Raw genomic sequence first — 21,035 nt, forward strand, 5'->3', positions numbered from 1 at the left:
ATTAAGCGGTTTGGTTAATCTGTTTGTAAACAGGTTCAGTTTAGATTTTAAACTGTTTCTGTTTTTTGTGTTTTTTACCGGTTTGAGATAAACGATTCTTACAACGGTTTAAAAACCATTTACAATGAAATCCTCTCCTTTAAGTGACAAACCGTTGCCAAAACTCATTGTTTCTGAGTAGCCCAGCCATTCAGCATCATCTTGAAGCCAATTTATTGGGTTGATTTATGGGAGTGCCTAAACGAAGGCATTGACATGGCACGGGCACGGCCATGGCCTGGTTTCATGATGCAAACAAGGAGTCAAGGCATATAGCACAGGTCCTCTCAAGGGGAAGGAAAGGTTAGGAGAATGCATAATCTCCCAATTCAACTAAAAGAGAAAACCAACTAATAGTGAAGAGAAATAAAACAACACAATTAGGAGCAAATTTAGAAAGAGCCCGAGCTCATTCCAAGTAGAAGAAAGCCCAATATGATTAAAATTCTTTGCATGATAAAATCCATTAAGAACCCAAAAACCAATATTTGGAGAAAATAATATCACAACGAAATATTAAAGCAGTCCTCTCTGTTCAAAAACTGCGTTCCATTAAACAAAAATGTACGAATAAAATAGGGGCTGAAGATACGAAGAAATCAATACGGATTTTGCAGATTGAATTCGTTGTTCGTAATGGAGTCGAGCTAGTTGACATCTTCAACACAGTCGGGGGTTTGTCGAGGTTAATTGCAGCAGAAATCTGATATTTCTTTACTTGCACTGGCTTTGGTGCCGCTGGGAGTCTAGGACAACCTCTTTCAGCACAGGAGCAGTCAGACCCGGCTACTGAGTGGTATACTCCAAAACAGAGAGAGACTTTCCACCATTCCCACCTCTAGGAGAGAAGAATACAGCTCCTCTGCTTAAATAAACCTCAGATCCAGTGTTCCAAGAGATGATCCATTCGCCAGAGCCATCAATGGCAGCGCAGAAACCCCTCTTAGCCCCCGAAACGAGTCTTGAGCAAATCCGTTTCGTTTCACTTCCAAACCGTGGGTTTAAACTGTTACAATTTGATTTTGACACCCTTAATTTCTGTTATATTTCAAGAGACTCTGGGTCGGAAGGCCCTGCCTCTTAAATCTTGGGAGAATTAATCGCATGACAGTCTGGAATATTATTATTATTATTAATTTTTTTTTTTTAGGTAGAACAGTCTGGAATTTATCTAACGAACCATAAGTAATGCAAGCTTCTTCAGAAGGGGAGAAACTTAGCATACGAGTCTCTGCTAAGTATCTTCAGTTTCATTCTATTTCATTACTAATCTGACCAATCCAAACATGGTCGATATATAGCAAATTTCCAACACAACCATCAGTCAGTTCATAGACACATTGCAAAAAGAATTGGAGGGATTTTCTCTTTTTTTTTTTTTTTGGTGGGGGTGGGGGTGGGGGTAAGACGCATTCAAACAGAGATTCTTGTCTCCAATTGTAGCATTCTTGAACTAAAAACTAAAAATCTAGTGCCAGAAATCAACCTACATAATCTACATTGAAGACATGTACATTAGAAACATTGCTATTAAATGAAGAGAAATAATGGTCAAAATAACCAACCCAAAAGAGCTTAGCCTTAATCAAAGCATGCTAAACAACATCACAGAGAGCCAGAGAGAGAGAGAGAGAGAGAGAGGCTGAAAGAAAGCTCAATGGCAAGCAAGTTTATTCCATCACCTTCTTTGGTGAGTCTCCAATCGGGTCACGAAGAGTACCGAACATCCAATCCATCCATATTGTGTAGTGACCATAGTTATGACGGTACGTAGTATGGTGAATTGTGTGGTAGCCAGCACCCATGACAGGCCATACCTTGCCATTGATGCAGTCATGAATGTTAGCTGTCCATATAGCTTCGATAAATAAGAGGACAATATGAGTCATGAAATGGGTTGGAATTATGAAGAGAGCTATCACATGTGGTACTGCCTGTAATATCCCGTCCAGTGGATGGAATGCCAGACCTGAAATAAACAATCAAAGCATTTCTTCTAATCGTCAGGAATACAGTAACAACTAATAAAAGGAAAATTTTAATCATCACCATGTCAAAAACATGGCAGAATCCATTTGATAGATGATGACCCCACAGCCATTTGACAGACCAAAATCCAAATCTAAAAAGAAAACGGTTGAAAGGTGAATCTAAAGTTCTATAAAATTACAAGGATTCCATTTCATATTAATGTAATCCAGTGGCAGGCCTAAAATAACCCCTAGGAGAGGTTGTGACGAAAGATGACGAACAAAATCATGGGACACAGAGAACTAATTCCAAATTTATAAAATGAAGAACACCATATGAGCAGAAAATATGCATGGAGATGCACTTGCCTGATATGAGTAATTTTCTCAACAAGAACACAGACAACTGGGTGTAGAAAAGGCACCATTATTGCTATAAAATAGAATAAAGAAGATCTAATTAAACTATCATGGGACTGAACATATGAGAAATTCTCTGAAACTATGGTAGAACAAAGGAGCAAAAATATATTAAAAAAAAAAAGAGATCAGAAAACTATTTTAGCTTGAAGAGCCAACCATCGAGGGCCCTCTCTAACAAAGGAAAAAATGATGGAGAAGGGGAATGATCTTGGCAAAATCTTCACTGACATCATATCTTATACTTAGTAGCTAGGATTAAGTCGATGTTAGCAATCCATCTTATCCTTCCCCTTTATTCAATCTTTATGTTATGTTTCATCTCTACATTATCTCTATCTCTAGATTCAGTCTTTAAGATAGATTTTTGTTTTTCATTATTTTCTTTTGCATAAGGTTCTCTGTAATCAATTTTGATGCCGTCCTACCTGACTTAAATCACATTATAAGGAGATGTAAAGGCCATAAGCGTCCCCAACGATTTTTAGTAACAAATCAGTTCAGATTTCCTGAATTTTGCTTTTGTGGATTCAGTAGTGTGCTTGGTGGATTCCAAGTGCTATGGTGTGGAAGATTGGAGACTCTTGACAGGTTTGGTGGATTCCTTCCCTATTCTATGAGTTCTTCTATTTTCTAATAGATCCAGTTTCATATTACGTTCTATTAGTTCCATATACCCTATCCATTGTTCTGTAATCCTGTTTGTACTAGTCTCTAGCTGGATTTTCTACTTCAGGATTAGTCTACATTACTCCACCACAAAAAAAAGAAGGGGGAAAGTAAAGTGAAAAAAAAAGTAAGAGAGACTATACTGCAAGTCCATTCCAGAGTCCAGATGGTGATATAAGATCAATTCATTTAGAAACGTCATTAAAAAAACAATGAGTAAGAGTTAGCAACCAAAATTCCCTTAGAAACAGTTTTTGCTGCAACCCCTTCTACAACAAGGGAGGTCACCAGTACTTTTTCTTGTCTTTCTGATCATTATTTTTGCGACTGATGAACACAATTGTTGTGCACAAGAAGGGTTACATCAATGTACTACCAAGCAAGAAACAGCTGTATTAACAGGGATACGTCACACTAACTAACCTTTTAGATAACTTGAATTAACAATGCCAGAGAAACAGCTCATACACCAACAAAATATTGCAAGTCTAAATTTTCAATGCAATTTTATGTATTTCAGCCTTCCAGGTTACAAGAGTAGAGAAAGTTTAAATATTTAAGTATGCCAGGTTTACAGAGTTTCGTAAAGTTTGATTCTTAAGTAGCTTCATGCGAAACAACCTAACCACATGTTACAGCACGTATCTCTAAAAAGGAGACTTACAAACATAAACCTGCACATTAACTAGAGATATTTTTATTTTAACCAGGCAAGAATAGCATGTGTCAATTGAAGTAAATAGGCAATAGAACTTACCAGCAAAAGGAGAAAGTGTGTTCTGCTTGTTGTAAATGTGATGTGTTGCATGAAGATATTTGTACAAAGGTTTTATGTCATGCAACTCTCTGTGCATCCAATAAATCCCAAACTCAACAAACACAAGGTAGACCATCAAGTAGCCAAGGTAGGACTGCCAACCAATGTCACTTATTCTAGAAAAACACATTGTCCAGCCACTTTCAACCATGTACTCTGAAACTGCTGGAAGAGCACAGTACCAGGGCATGGCCTTCATTGCAACAATTATTTGCAAAAGCATGGCCTTTGTTGAAGGTATGGCATCTGTAACAAGAGTATTCCAGCTCTAAGAAAATGTCAAAAGTAATAAATGAAAAGCATTGTTTCTCAGTCAATTTCAAAAAACAGCAGCAACTTTTATAAAAGACAAAGAAGAAGAAGTAACTTGTTATCTAAATTGATAAGGAAGCAAACAGAGAGTAATTTGACCATCTGCTTTTACTTGCGAAAGGTCACCATAGCGGCAAAAATTAGCAAATTATGGTATGCCAAATTCAGAGAAACTGAGGTGTCCAAACCCTATAAATTTACTGTAGTTCTGCATTACAACAATAAACTCCGCCTATGATTAGAAATTAAAAAAAAAAAAAAAAGGCCAGGCTAGGGCCTAGGGTAGCTGAGATAGTCCATGAGTGTTGGTGCAAGTGCGCAACACAAACCACGGTAAGTCTGCAACTGGGGCGCGCATCATTGAGGCAAGGCAAGACGAAAATATCACTATATTATCATCCTTTAGTTCTCCCAACTATTCTCTGATGTTCACTGTAAATTTCACATCTCAAATATTCATGCCACCTGACTAAGTGGTTTGATCATATAGTTTTGATGTTGGAAAGAAGAGAAAAACAAAACCATCATGCTTAAGACACACACTACACTAAGTATAGCAAAATGATGACATCAGGCATCGCATGTACATTCATTGGACAGAGGTTGGGAATAACAGCAAGAGCTGACAACAGAAATCCTATTATACAACTGAATCCAAAGAGGTTCTGCACAAATTTGTTGTTCTTCTATTAGTAGCAGAAGGATTTTTGAGCATGGATGATTGGAATAGTTAAGGAAAGCCAGGAAAAAACTGCAATGCCATTGCAATGAAGGGAAAACAAGTCTTTGATGAGGAAAACAAATAAAAAGTGAAAATAGAGTAGCAAAGATAAAGATAAAGTAAGCAAATAGATACCCACGGAAAAATTACAAATAAAGCTATCAGTCCAAATACATATAAATATATATATACCTATCCAATCAACACAAACACCAGCACAGGATCTTAAAGCACGACGACGACCAACTAAGTAAAGAAACGGATTTGAAGAAATCGTCATCCTTCATAAATCAAACATGAACGGCTTCCAAGTAGAACGACAGTGAAAGCAGTGAGAAGACCTAGCTAGAATGATAGAGAGAAGAAATAAGTAAATTGGAAAAAAGAAGAGGCGAAATATGTATATACCTTTGGGGACATAAACGTTTCGTTTCCAGAAGTAAATGTAGAAACACCAGAGAAAGCCGGAGAAGAAATAAACTAAAGTTCCGCCAATGTAATTCCGAATCCAGGACTGGAGAAAGTGGGGAAGGGGCTTCCACAGATTATCGGGCAGAAGGCTTCCCATCACAATGCTATTGAATAAGTTGGTTTCGTCAACGAAAAGCTGCGTGTAGTCTTCCATTCTCACAAGATATAAATCTCTCCTCTCCTCTCCTCGGCTACAGCCACGTAAGGCCGGATAATACCGCCGGAGATTCAAATCAAAGACTGACACAGAAAAAGACAGCGGAAAGGAAAACAGAACACAGAGTACAGAGAATCGATGGGCGAAAGGGCTAGTGATGTTAGTGTGTGAGCACTGGTTAGTAAGATTGGACCGCGAAATATCCTATATGGAGAGAGACAGAGAGATTAGATCAAGTCATTTAGGACTGTGAGTGGGTCCGCGTGCACGTGTTCAGGGCCTCAGGCAGCCACGTATCGAGCTTGGAGGAGGATGGGTACTAATTGAAGAACCTAGTTAGACTTGGACGAGGAAGTTGAAGATCGCATTGAGCGGTTTGTGGGCTTCCAGCCTTCCACCAATCATGTCGTGGTCACCGGGACTAGTTCATGGGCTTGGAAGTTGGGCTTCTAGCCTAGTTAGAATAGAATTTGTATTTATTTTATTTTTGTTCCCTTTTGGTCGGACGAGTTTGTATTGTATCATGTCACTCTTCTTTCTACGATGTAGATAGGGCAAAGTTAGTTCTTTTATTACAAATTGATTTACACAAGGAATGAGGAATAAGGATGAATATTAATAATAAAAAAATAATAATAAGGATGATTTGTAGCAAAGAGGTTATCCAAATATTGGGTTACCTCCTAAACAAGGTAAATATTTATTTGGATTGTGCACGTATGGCAGGTCATTGAACATAGGGGTGTCAATCCTGAGCCCACACCAGTAGGCCCGACCCAACCCAACCCGCTTAAGGCCAGACTTGAACTAGCCCGTTTAATAAATGTATCGGGCTTAAGCCTGGGCCGTTTATTAAACGGACGTTCACGGTGCAGAGTAGTAGCCCGTCGGGCGGTCGACCGGCCCGACTCACTTAAGTAGCCCGGTAAAACCGACTCAATTAGCCCGACCGACCCGACCCCTTTTAGAAATGCTTAAATTGAAAATGGAATAGCTAGGACTAAATAGTAATTTCATATGGAAAAAAACCCTAAACGCCTAAAGAAATACTAGAAGTCTGGAACCCTGGAAGTCACTCACCAGAGCCGCTTCCCTCTTCCCTCTTCCCTCATCCATCTTCCCTCTAGTCGTTGCATGCCGCTGGTAGCCACTGGTCGTTGGTGCCGTCTTCCCTCTAATCGCTACTGCTAGCCGCTACCCTCTTCCTTCTAGTCATCTTCATCCTCACCTTCTTCCTTCTAGGTGCCACTGGTAGCCACTTCCCTCTAGGCGTCGCTGCCCTCTTTCACACTCTGGTTTCCTTCGTAAGAGGTAAGGTTTTTTTTTTTTTTTAACTGTCTAAGACTCTCTGATTTTGAGAAAATCAAAGAAGACATTGTGTGTTCTGATATAAGGTATTTTTTGTTTCTCAGACTCTCTGGTTCTGATAAAATCAAAGAGGCTCAAAGATGCCATTGTTCAAAGAGGCCCAAAGATGCTGGTTCCTACCCTTGCCTACCCTTGCTGCTTTCACTAGTTCTATTAATATCAAAGAAGCCACTGCCCTCAAGCTTCTCTCTCTTGTCTCTCAGACTCTCTCTGGTTCTGATAAGGTATTTCTATTCAAAATGATCCTCATGATCCTAAGATTTTTTTCATTCTACCTTCTATTTATGCATTATTTAGGTAGACTTTATCAAAACTTTTTCTTTCCCTGCAGCACTATGGTTCAATTGTTAATCTTGAAGATCAAGAGATGAGCATTTTCTGAGTGAAGACGAGTATTCTGTGAGTTTCATCATCTAGTTGGTCCTAGGTGATATGGGCTAATATGAGCTATCTGAAAGTGTGCTGCTGTCCTAACAATAAGGAAGCCTAACTACTTGGTAGGAAGGAAGCCCAACCTTATATGGATATGCTACCAAACCAATGTGCATTTTCAGTCAAACTTGTAGTGGGAATGGGGTAGTAAGGGACCATAACCACTCCGGCAAAGTCAAGTTTTTTTAAGTCGTAGGAAAGGTTTCTGTAGGGCCCCTAAATATGCCACATGGTAGATCATGAGGACTATTTATGTAGAGAGATATGGCCCAAGCTTTCTCATTCAAATGTTGGAACCAATCTAATCTCCATTAGATTAGTTATTTTTGCTTGTTTTGTCTGCAAATTTTGTGCATTTGGTAGTTGTATAGAGTTGTTCCTAATATTTTCTTGTCTATATCTCAAATTCAGTTATGAATTCGTTGATCAGAATAATGGTGAACATGTAAATTCAAGTTATCAATGACGGTCTAGTCATTATCACAAACCTGTGCTTCCAACTGAAATTGTTAGATTGATTGTGAAGCTGCTCATCACTTGATAAAACTTAGAAGCCCCTTGTTAATTGCAGGATATGGTCCCGGAATTGTCAATTGTGAATGTTATCCTCCATTTAATCCGCTTAAAAACTGATTTTAAGGTAGACCCGTTTAGAGCCCGTTTAGAATTAAATAAGCTCATAGCCCGTTTAAGGCCCATATAAGGCCCGTTTAAGTTAGCCCGATTAAAGCCCGACACCGATCGGCCCCATTACAAACAGTACTGTGCCCCCCAAACCCTGGCCCATTTAAGTAAATGGGCATTCACGGTGCAAGGATTTCACACTGTTAGGCCCGACCGAGATCGGCCCGGCCTGACCGATTAACACCCCAATTGAACATGTATGCCTTTGCCCTTTGATGTCTTATTACTGAGTGCTAGAGTTAATGAGTTATTGACAAGGGCACAGGCACGGAAATGCCCTTTCGTAATGGAGATTAGAGAGTGGTGCACCTCGAGGTGGCTACGGTTGGATGAGAGTGTCGGATTAGGGGCCGTTGATTCTGTATATAGTTATTGTTTTGTCCTGAACATCAAGAAAGCGATTTAGACCTAAAAACTATTTTGAGAATACATACCAAATACAACCATATTATTACTTTTGGAGTCCAGCATCCCTCAAAACTCAAGTCAGATCAAACTTTTTTATTCTTCCAACCTTAAATCCCAATTACCAAAGAATTTAAAATTATATTTGGCTAAGGTATATTTCTTCCACCTTCCTTTAAGTGGAAGGGCTGTGTTGTGCTCATTTAACTGAGTGTTGGTCCAGGGATGTTAATGGAGTGAATTCATAGTGGATGCCTCGCTTTCCAAATTATACTGTACCACCATATATTCATTGTACAATTTCGATTCAAAATATCGGCGTTTATTCCATCTTACCATCTATATTTTCATCCACTTAGAATTAGAATATCTGATCCAAGTAATACATAAATATTTCTATTTCATACAAGTCTTAATACAAAATTGAAATATGACACATATTAAGTATAAGTTATAAAAACATTTATGATCTTAAAATTATAATTAGTGTGTTGAGTTACTCTATCTAATTAAGAACTTAATTCTTTGGTGAAGAGGTGTAACTGGTTAATGTCTAATTAGTCCCAAACACTAAACATATATTTTCGAGTCAAGGCTAATACTTGAATTCATATTCAACTAAAATTTAATAATTAATTCAAAAAATATTTTGGAATTAGCTACTAAATCATGTATGATACCAATTATAAAAAAAAAAAAATCATTTTGATTTAGATTTCATTTCCCTCTCTTCCTTTTATTTCCCTTACAACCGAAAAAGCCTCAAGCTAAAATTTATTACAAGAACTTATAAATAAATGAAAAAAAAAAAAAAATTATGTACATAATATTTCAGGTTATTGGTGGAAACCCAAGACATTGGGAGCAAACCTTAGCAACCTATCCAAAGTGTTGGGATGGAATTTTCTTGCAAACAAATGGCAGGTGGTGGTGGTGTTGCCATTGTACTCACAGGTGCTCCCACTCCTCAATCTCTCCAATAACTCAACAGTTACTTCTGTTCTGATAAACATAGCAGGGTGTGGTCCTCCTCTGGACCAATCAACCCATGTCAAAGTCCTGTTTGAATTCGTCTTTGGAAACAAGAGATTCACAACTGTGGGAATATAGTGCTCATCTGCATAACATGCGCCATTGCAAAATCTCTCATACAGTGGATAAAATATACGATCAGAGACTATCTCGACTGCGATTTTTCGATCCATTTCGAACCACTGAGACCCTTTTCGCCATTGCTCAAGCTCGACAACTGGACTCATTTGGTAGTTGTAACGCCCACGCCCTACAGGGCTTGGATCATCGTAAACTTCTACAAAGGTCTCAGTAGAGTTAATGAGGTAAGAATAGACAGTGGAGAAGTTGAAGAGGGGAATGCATGATTCTGAAAGCAGAACAAATCTTTGGTTGGAGAAGTCTAGTAGAGCATTTGCTAGTAGTCTCCTTTCTCCTTCGATCAAGCTAAACTCTCCCCATTGCACCCCCTGCACCAGAAGAAGAAGAAGACGATGGTAAGGTTTTCTTTTCCCCTATTACTGTTTAATGGCCAATCATTATGAATGTCAAAGATCTTGTGAGCTTTACAGCATTTTTGGATGGAAAGTAGAAACTCTTAAGCAGTCAACAATGGCTGACAGTGGTGGGATCGACTATAACAATTAATCATGGTGAAACATTTCTTTGTTAAATTAGCTAGGTGCCCTAGTTGACTGTGAAACATCTTCATTCCAAGTTCGTTCAAAACTTTGGAATATACCAAGCAGCCTTGGAAGATGTTTTGAAAGTTCATCTCTTGTCGTTTGCCTACTTCTTTTTAGTGAACGACAAAAGGAAATAGAAGCAGAATTTGTAGTTCACCGGAAGGGGGGAAAAAAAACACAAACTTGAAAGTCTAGAGCAAGAATACAAAATTAGGTTTTTATCATTTGAGGGGTGTTTACGTAGGGGAGTTGCCATTGTCTCTCTTGGACAACTGATGGAAAGTACTTGTCACTCACAATTCTAATGGTTGCCCACCCATCCCTCATTAATTCCCTTCTAATTAAATAGTATTACAACCGTTTAGTTAGTTTAAAAAATGGATTTCTTTTTTTCTCCTCAAAAGATTAATAAAAAATCATGTGAGAAGGCATAGGTTATGCTGTTTACTTCGAAAGACTTCTTTCAAAATTAAATGATGCTGAAAAAAAAATTTCAATAATTCGCTTCAATAAACCGGCCAAATATTTGTCACATGACAAATCAGATGGATCTAAATTTTGTAGAGAAGTAGATCCTATGATCTCTTGCTCACATGTATTAATACAACACATTGAAGAGAGATATTCAAGTGGCAAATAGAGGTTTGAAAATTCAAGATTATGGGAGAGTGCATAGTAGTGGTTGGAGTGTCGTAGGTGTGCATAAAAACACACGAGGATGCATTCTAATATACGGAAAGGAGCTTGATTGAATTAGCCTTCGAAAATAGGACACTTGTGGCTAATTTAGATCATGCACTATTTGAATAGTCAGTATTTTTTAGTCATCATTCCACATTACACAATAAGGATGGGGGCCTTGAAAAAGGTTATCAAAATGGGACGCGAAGATAAGTCTTCCCATTCAGCATATGTGAAATAAATTTTTAGTATGAAGTTTCAAGCTTCCCACTCCATGAATTTACTATGTTCCAATAGAATGTCAGCATAAAGAACCATAATAAGACAAGAATAATGATAAAATGATGATTATTAACTTATGTGTTTCTTTGTCTCTCTCTATTTTTTATAAAAAATATCAATTTTTTTTTACCAATTTATAGACACGGTTGTGCCTTTCAACCATTGGATAGGGGTGGGGGCAGAAGTGTAATAGCACATTTCCTCTTTTCCTCCCATCCAACTGTTGATGGCATGATTGTGCATAAAACTTTTTACCCTCTTTTTCTTACCTTCCAAATGTAGCTTAATTTCTTATCCTGCGATGCTTTAAGAAACGGGAAACCTTTGCCTGAAGAAATTAAAGCAAAAAAAAAAAAAGAAGGAAGAAGACATTTCTTTAGGAATTTTCAAACTACCAGACCCTACAAGTATGATTCTGTTTTGTGATTGTGATTTTGAGTGTTAAAGCAAAAAACATTTCTTTTTGGCCCAGCTCATGATAATTAAGCTACTAGTGCTGTCTGCTTTGTTAACCGTTAAGCTTCCAGATGTTCCTTCCCTTTATTAATTACTATTTAATTCTATTTTGTTATAAATATAAATAATTCTTTCTTACATGTCCTTAATTTTGTTAGTATTTCGCTTTCTGTTAGTTTCACAATCAAAACTAAAGACTTTGCTTCCTATGACGTGTTCCAAGTAGGTAGTTTTGGTAGAGAAGAAACTAAGATTCAATATTGATGAACTCAAGAAAAATTTAATTAAGACATATAATGAGAAAAATTAAATTAAATTAAATTAACTGACCTTACTGGGAATACTTCGACCGTAGAACACCGAACCTTGATCAATCTCCGACTCATTGAAGGATGGATCAGAGTGAACGTAAATGGAGTAGAGCCCTTCATTTCCTTGAAAGAATTTCTCCCACAGAGGAGCAAATGGCAATGGCCCCCTTGTCAAGAACATGAAAGCAACCTTGGGGATGAACTTGAAAGGGAACTCCTCAATTCGAGGAACCATTGATGCTCTCCACAACAACTCCTCCTCGTTCATGTCGTGCATAACCTCAGGTAGCATCAAGTAATCCTTCAATCCAATACGCGGATGAACCTTATGTTCTTTGGTACTGTTTTCTTGACTGGGCAATGGCGATGGTGGCTGTGTCGTTGGTGGAGGTGGAGTTAGCGGTGCCGGAGGGCTAATTGAAGCTGCTGAATCTTGCGTTGTTGGTGATGGAGAGTCAGAGAATTGGGTGGTAACGGAATTGATCGGCATATTATTGATGAAAAAGGAACTGGCAATGATTCCAAGGGCGAGACCAAAGCCGATGAAGAGGAAATTAAAGAGAATGCTACCAAGACGTAATTGTTCCTTGAAGAGCTTCGCTATGGCGACCGATGGTCTCACTTCTTGTTGTTTCATTGTTATGTTTTCCTGGGAACAATTACAGATACAGAGCTTGAGAGAGAGAGAGAGAGAGAGAGAGAGAGAGAGAGAGAGAGAGAGAGAGAGAGAGAGAGAGAGAGAGAGAGAGATGCGATTGATTACAGAAGGGAGAGGAGTAATTGGGATTTAGCAGAAAGGAGATTCTTATAAAAAAAAAACAGGGGAAGTTGAAGTAATCTTCCACTTTCAAGTTTCTAGCTAGAGAGGATTGATGATCGAGATGATTCCTGAATCAAGCTATTGAAGAAGAAGAAGAAGAAGAAGAAGAAGAAGAAGAAGAAGAAGAAGAAGGGTAGAGGCGAAAATGAGGAATGAATTGAAATTTCTTGTCCTCCTCTCCTCCTCTTTAACTCTGTGTGTCCATGAACAAGGAACGGAAGCTCATGGTGAGAGAGTTGACAAGGTCGCAAGGAAGAAAAGCACAAGAAACTCGTTATAGTGGAAAGAATATCCCATCCCAATATTATTAAAATCTCTGATCAGAAGATGTTTTTGACTCCCTCAGATACAAATTGGTGGGAATTGAAGCACAGAAGAGAACGTACAGAAATTATTTACAATTAATGATCCTAACTATTGTATGATATTTACATAGATTGGCGCGCTTTAAATATGTGACGCGTGACGGTACGTGACCCCTTAACGACGCGAAGTTGCGAACCATTAACACCCCCTCCCCCAAAGTCCGAATACTCTTGCCGTGTAATGCTAAAAGAAAATAAGGCAGGTACACTACAGTAAAGAATTTATGTATTTATTATATTTTATTTGAGAGAGTGATAGGTATGTCATCGATATTAAGTATGCTAACGAATAACATCAATAGGAACACATGATGAAGTATTATTTAGGAAGGATATGAGGATCATTTCAAAAAAAGAGAAGAGAGAGATAAACACAATGGGTGCTAGTATACTTGATATCGACGACATACCCAATCTTTTTCCATTTAATTTATAGGGTTCTAAAAAAAACTGGGCTCAATGGAAGTCTGAACCAATCAGGTTAGGATCGAGGCAATGTAAAATGGGTTGGTCCAGTTAGTTTACCTTACCGTTACCAAAAAGTTAGGTTACCTTTCTAATACCTAATATGACTTAAAGGTACTGTATCATATCAGCCTATATTGGTGTCGGCCCTCCGCAATACCTGATACTGATACCTGTCTGATAACAGTGTTTGATCCCTAAAACTGGCTCAAATCGAACATTTTGGACGGACACAAAACCAATTCAACCGCTTTCGTATTCGTAGTGACTGATATCAATACGGTTACCATTAATAATACCTAAAAGAGGCTGAAACCATGTGCCTAATTGTGATCAATCACCTCGGTACAGTTGCCATCTAGGAAGGTCAAAGTAATAAAGAATCCCAAAACACAGAAAGAGTAGTCTTATTCAAAGTTGAGGGCAGGGCACCGTGTGGTGTTTGGTCTTTTTAGGACACCTTTAGGCCTAGGCCTAGGCCCAGGCCGAGGCCCAAGTTCGTTCACCCATACTTTCTGGATGGTCGTTGGCTTTGATTGAATTATGGAGGCTTTGACCTTCAAAATCCCAATTAAAAACAGAAACTTCCACAAGTCTCCTTCAATCATGTAACGACCTATTTACGAAAAATAAATAAATAATCATGCAACGACCTAAATTACCAACACAAAAGTCCCGAACTCCCAGATCCAGGAAGGTCGCTGGCTAGGTTACGTGTTTGCTGGTGGGCCGTGGTAGCTGGTGGGTGTGATGTGATGTCCTTATTCCTTTTTATTTTTATTTTTATTTTTATTTTTTGGTTTTAGAAATAAGTAGCCATGAATCAAACCTCAGACACCAAACCAGTCACCATTCATGACTGACGCTTTCTTGGAGCGGCGTAGCAATGAAGCAATCCCATCACCCAATCCTCCACTGTTTGAATGATATACTCAGGCTCTCTTTGCTATCATTTTTATTTTTTATTTTTATCAATTTAACACAAATCATTAATGAAAATTATATTTTATCAAAACATAAAAATGGCTTGCTAACTACTTGATACAAATGAATTTTTATGAGAAATAGTTTGGTGATCTATGTGCAAAATAGTTTTTCTAAAAAGATGGGTGAAGAGATTTCCTTCACTCATCTTTCTTATAATTTTCTTTCTCTACTTTGTATGGAAGAAAAGAGGGATAAGGGGTTTGGATTTCTAATTACAAAATAAATGACTATTTTACTTTTCTATATTGAACTTTTAAGCACATGTTCATTAAAGTTCAGCACAAAAATTACTAAAATTCATTTTTGGTCAAAACACATAAATGACTATTGATCTCTTTTTGGTTTTTGAATTTTATCAATTTTTTAAAAATAGAAACAAGCTCCATAAATGATATCAAATGCATTCAAAACCATTTTTATAAATGAAAATCAAAAAGAAAAATGATACCAAAGAGGGCCTCAGTCATCGTTATTATTTTTCTTTCTTTTCCAATTTTTATATATATATATATATTTTTTTTTTATTTTTTTTTTTTGGTAAGAAAATTACTCTTATTGATTGTAGAAGCATGGATAGAACATAATTGGAAAGTAAACAACCATTGAAGGGTATACCCACCTAGCCCCTCCCACCCCCCACACCCCAAGGATAGAAAAAAAAAAAAAAAAGAAGTGAGGGATTTTTTTTTTTCTTTTTCTTTAGTAACGAAAAAGAATAAGGGTTGTTGGCACCTAAAAAGGAGGAAGTTATAGGACTGATACAGTACCTAAGGTGTCAATTGGTTATGTTTTCGTTTTGGTTTGATTGAAGATATAACATGTATAAATCAAAATCAAATTGAATCAATTGTTTTTTGTAATCTCAAATCAAATTCTATTCAATTTTTGTATTCGGTTTAATTCTATCCATATACGATTTCAATAATTTGATTTTATTTAATTCATTTTTCATTTGTTCATATAAGATTTGAGAAATAATATCTTGTACTAAGTAGTAAAGAAGCAAAGTGTGAAAAAATGTCTTGTACTAGTTTAAAACTTGTGTTTTAGCCTTCTACTGTTTAGTATGATTTAGTTTTGATTGTGATTTAACTTATATGGCTAACACTTTATTTGATTTGGTTCAATTCAATTCAAACTATAGTTTTTTAACCTAACACTGAAACTAAATCAAATTTTTTTTTTCAATTTGATTGAGTTTGTATTAAAGGTGTTCTTGATTGTTTCAAATTGAAACCGTCAACTTAGTTACTCTAAATTTACCACAAATAGATTCTTAGTGGGATCAGCTACCAAGTACCAATATGATGAGAACTATCGGTATTGATCGATTGACCGTATCAGGCTGAATTGAAAGATTTTTCTCTCAGTTTTTCAATAAAACTTATTTTTATTTGACAAATTTATCCCTTATAAAAATTGTTTCCCCGATACAAGATAATGTAAGTATCGATATCAAGTATATCCGATACTGATATGGATCAGCCAATACACCCAATCCAATATCAATTTTTGAAACCACGGTTTGAAGCTTGAATCTATCGTTCTCTCTTTTTATTGTTTGATAAATTGGTTCATCTTTGCCAAAAAAAAAAAAAATAAATAAACTGGCAAGAAGAATGAAGAATGGTCCATGTTGTTATTGATTATCATTGTGTGATCAGATTGAGAGATATGCATGACAAGTCCTTAATTTCAGATGATTTTGTTTGAATTCACGCATTTTCACCCCTTCAATTGTCTTTGAAACTTGTCTCTTGCTTTCTAATTTAATCTAGATCGAATTCCCTAAAATCTCAACATTAATTTCATTTTGTATCTCATTGGTCACTTGTTTGTCTCCAAATGTTGCCATATGATGACTTACACATACGAGGATAATTAATATATAATTAATTCATGAATAATTTTGCATTTTTAGAAAATTGGATATATATATATATATACAAATTTTCATTAATTTACCATTCCATGGAATATTATCAAGCATTATTATATGCTTTCTTTAATGGAGAATTTTTTTGGCTATATATGATATATCCAAGGTATTGGGAATAATAATTCGACATTAGTAATTTAAGACTTTGAGTGTCTTCATACATTAATCGGGTCTCTCCATCTAATAGTATAAGCTTTTAAGATGGTATCTAACATGGTATCATAGCATCATGTACATCTAGAGTATTTTTAGGAGCAAAAAAGAAATATTTTACTAAATCCATTGATGATATATTAGTGATATATTCTCCTAGCTCTAGATATAAGCTTAGTTAGTAAAAGAATATACGTATTTAATTTTATACAAATCCTAGTTAACAAGTAATCTACAAAATTGATGTGATTAATAATTTAAAAATCATATTACATTAATATTCCTCACACGGCTAATTGTTCTTCATTCCTTTCCTCTTATTTTTTTTAAAACAAAAAATCCTAGAGATGTGTTAGTCGCTAGTTCTTTCATTGAGTATCTCTGCATTCACACCTTTTCCATGGAAATCACAAATAATCAAATATGGTACCTTCATCACTGATCTCTCTCTCTCTCTCTCTCTCTCTCTCATTAAAATGATTGGAAATTAGTTAACTCAAAATCGTGGACATCTGAACCGAACTGCTTATAGGTTCTATTTGATTCTATGTTCCATTTCACTCTTCTGTGTGGCAAAAAATAGTATTAGTCTAGAAAGTTTCATTACTCTTGCACGACTTAAAAAAGAAAAAAAAAAAAAAGAATCTGTTTTCCAAAACTTGAACAACTATTTATCTAAAAAGCTGACCTCAAAGATTATGCCAGCCTCATGAGCTTTACAGACCAATCATCTATCAGAAAAATAATTTTTTATTTCCCAACCCTATAATTTACAAGGTTTAAATTCCTTTGAATCCTATGAGAAACATAACTCACAAATTTTGTGAGGTTAGCAAAACACTTCACTAATATTGACCACAATGTACAAAGGACATCCTCTGCCACTTTTAGACGCAAGGATGGGAGTTACAAATTTGATTCTGCCCAAAAAAAGAAAAGTACAAATTTGAAATTCAAAGGCAGGTCCATGACATCTGAATTATCTGGCCCAAGCCCATCTCTGAATGCTCTGTCGATTAACACTAGCCCAGGCCAACGTTTGTGCCTGATTTTCAAAGCAATTTGGTTCCTATTTATAAAAATAAAGGCGATATTTAGAACTGCAATAACTATAGAGGCATAAAACTAATGAGTCACACCATGAAATTATGAGAAAAGGTTATTGAATGCCACCTCAGAGAAGAAACTACTGTAATAGAGAATCAATTTGGTTTTATGTCAGGGAGGTCCACAATAGAAGCTATTTACCTCCTAAGAAGACTTATGAAAGTATTTAGAGTTCACAAAAAATACCTCCATATGGTCTTTGGTATGTCTTAGGGAAGGTGAGGGGTTCTTTAAATTATGTGGATATAAATGAGGACATGTATGAGGGAGTGATAACAAGTGTCAAAACTACAGAAGGTCAAAGTAACGAGTTTCCAATTACAATTGGGTTACACCAAGGATTAGTTTTGAACCCTTATCTGTTTGCTCTCATCATGGATAATCTAACCAGGTACATCCAAGACCAGGTCCCGTGGGGTATGCTATTCACTAATGATATTGTTTTGATAGATGAGACTGTGGAAGGGATTAATACTAAACTGGAGCTATGGAGATCAAGCTTGGAATCAAGAGGTTTTAGGATAAACAAAACAAAGACAGAGTATATGATGTGCCTATTTAGCCAAATTATGAGACATGAGGAAGTGGAAAAACTTGAGGGGCGAGAACTACCACAAAATTACTATTTTAAATATCTGGGGTCAATCATTAACAAAGAGAGTGATATAGAAAATGATGTTTGCCACAAAATTAAAGTGGGATGGATGAAGTGGAGAAGTATCTCGCGAGTGCTATGTGATAAACGCATGCTTGTTAAATTCAAGGAAAAATTCTACAGGACAGTAATACGACCAGGGATGATGTATGGGGCGGAGTATTGGGCAATCAAGAAGAGTAATTTGAATAAATTAGGTATAACAGAGATGATGATGTTGAGAAGGATGTGCGGAAAGACCCAAAGAGACAGAGTACGAAATGATTGTATTAGAAAAGAGTTATGGGTGGCTCCAATCCAAGACAATCTCATCGAAAGCCGATTGAGGTGGTATGGCAATGTTCAATGGAGACCCATGGATGCCCCAGTTAGGAAGTGTGACCACTTTCAATTAAATGGAGCTAGAAGGAGAGGAAGACCTAAAATGACCATTGACGAAGTGGTAAGAAAAGATATGCAACCGGTAGGGATCGATCCTAGTATGACAGCAGATAGAAGTAAGTGGAGGACAAGGACCCGTGTAGCCGACCCCCCATAGGGGATGTTCTAAGGATGCTGCTTTGACTACTGCTTTAACTTCTTCTTTTTACCTCCTTTTACCTTTTTTATTTTTTTAGAACGTCTATTTTTATGCTTACATGCATCTTAGACCTTATCGGATCCATGTACCTGACCCCATCAAGTTGGGATAAGGTTATGGTTGTTGTTGTTGTAAATGGAGATTATGTCAAGTCCTTAATTGGAAATTTCCGAGGATGAAGGAGACACTCATGAATATATTGTTATTATTACCCTTAGTTCTCTGATTTTTTCCTATTTGTTAAATATCTGAAATACCCTTTACTATTTCTTAACACCCGTCCAACAACAATGGTGGCCATCGGTAAAGAAATTCCTCCTTGATACAATTCAAGAGCAAAGGCCTATCTATTTAAGAAGCTAATTTTGGTGGGGATCTTCATGTTCATATTTTTTTGGATGAATTATCTTCTTTATGTTCATTAAAGACCGGTCACAGAAGAGTGGATAATTGGAGAACAAAAATTTAGTTGTAACCCTTGGTAACAGCCAGGGAAATGAAATCTCAGGGGCAAGTTAAAAAATTCCATCATAAGAGGGTATTTTTCACCTCTACTCTTGGGATTCAAGTAATGGCCGGTTTTTTTTTTTCTTTCGTTTGGGAGAGCTTTTAAAGTTGAAAAGTGATATCTGAATTAAGTAAGTTAAAAGAAAGGATGTATGATAGGTTCAAACAAATTAAAGTCTATCAGATTCTGGTCTACGTAGGCACTTCTGCATGCATTTTTTTCTCTTATTCTCTCTATCTGGTGCAGTTCTTCAATGTTGAATCTTACTAGTAACAACTATCCTATCTCATGATCTTTTTTTTTTTTTTTTTTTTGTGTGTGTGAAAAACAACTCATGATCTCATAAACACACTTAGGAGCCCTTTGATAATGTTTATGCTGTTTCTATGTTTAGAAATAGTAGAAACAACTTTTCACGTTTTTAGAAACAAAACAGATTTTTTGGTGTTTGACAAACCTATTTCTCGAAATGTTTTTTGCAGATATAATACCACTAAAAAACCCAATAGTATCGTCGGATGCCTAAAAGAGACAGAAAGAGGGTTTGGTTACCTATTTTTAGGTTTAAATAGTTGAGAGATTTATCGGGCACAACACTTTTTTTTTTTCTCTCAAATTCATTTCTAGAAACAAGAAAACAAGTTTGACTTGTTTCTTCAAAATCATTTCTAAAGTTATAAATAGACATAAATTTTGATTTATGTTTCTAGAAACAGGTGAAACGGAACAACTTTATCAAACGCTTTTTAGGTTGTTGCTCCGTTTCTGGAAACAAGAAAATGCATAAACGATAGAAACAGAATGTTGTCAAACGATGCCTTAGTTCTACACTGGCCAAAGCATTTTATAATCTTTTGTTAATAAAACCTCAATTTGTATAGCCAAAACTCAAAAGGTCAATTATTTTGATCAATTAATTAATTAAAGGCAGGTAATGATGATCATTAATTTGTACGCTATTAGAATCTTATTGGATATCACATTATTAATTATTAGCGAAGTAGAATTGAATGAAGTGATTCCAAAGTTCTATTGTCTATATATGTGTCCTCCAACCATAAGCGTTAATTGCGTATAATTACAACCAATCCAGCATTGAAAGGCAAGGGATGGACCCTCCCTCTAATATTATTCATTGATCAATCTAAGCCTCAAAGTCGTAATTAAGTTAAAATCAAGATTAATGATTCAATTTCAAACCTAAAAGAAACAGATCACAAGCCTATATCTAAGGGAGGTTACCGCGCGTGTTAATTAATTGAGAGTAGTCTTACTGAAACCCTAAATATATAGTACGTACATTATACTTTACACATAGCTCCATGTGCTACTTGTCTTTACGTATACAAAATCTTAATCAAGTGGTCTTGAATGAATATAACAACATCAATCCTATTGTAGAAACGCTCCCATTACCAATTAACTTAACCCACAACACCGCAATGAAGAACAAACAGAAAGATTAGGATTTATATTATTGTTGGTGGTCGATTTGGTTGGATGTAAAATGTTGTAATTCTATGTTAAAGTAAGAACAAATCAAATTTAAACTTTTATAATCAAC

General features: G+C 36.3%; 2 protein-coding genes across 2 annotated transcripts; both read right to left on the minus strand.

Annotated features, from left to right (window-relative positions):
• Positions 1-1,463: 1,463 nt before the first annotated feature.
• On the minus strand, positions 1,464-5,791 carry LOC122078514 (delta(7)-sterol-C5(6)-desaturase-like). The gene is made up of 3 exons (XM_042644529.1): positions 5,357-5,791; positions 3,856-4,161; positions 1,464-2,008 (listed from the first exon to the last, which is right to left on the minus strand). The coding sequence occupies exons 1-3, from the start codon at positions 5,571-5,573 to the stop codon at positions 1,710-1,712; spliced, it is 822 nt and encodes a 273-aa protein (XP_042500463.1). The 5' UTR covers positions 5,574-5,791; the 3' UTR covers positions 1,464-1,709.
• A 3,432-nt stretch (positions 5,792-9,223) lies between these two features.
• On the minus strand, positions 9,224-13,108 carry LOC122078513 (glycosyltransferase BC10-like). The gene is made up of 2 exons (XM_042644527.1): positions 11,912-13,108; positions 9,224-9,946 (listed from the first exon to the last, which is right to left on the minus strand). Exons 1-2 carry the CDS (start codon positions 12,527-12,529, stop codon positions 9,302-9,304), a joined length of 1,263 nt encoding a protein of 420 aa, XP_042500461.1. The 5' UTR covers positions 12,530-13,108; the 3' UTR covers positions 9,224-9,301.
• Between the last annotated feature and the right edge of the window lie 7,927 nt (positions 13,109-21,035).

This window comes from Macadamia integrifolia, chromosome 5 (genome assembly GCF_013358625.1).
Source record: "Macadamia integrifolia cultivar HAES 741 chromosome 5, SCU_Mint_v3, whole genome shotgun sequence".
In the NCBI taxonomy this organism is placed as follows: domain Eukaryota; kingdom Viridiplantae; phylum Streptophyta; class Magnoliopsida; order Proteales; family Proteaceae; genus Macadamia; species Macadamia integrifolia.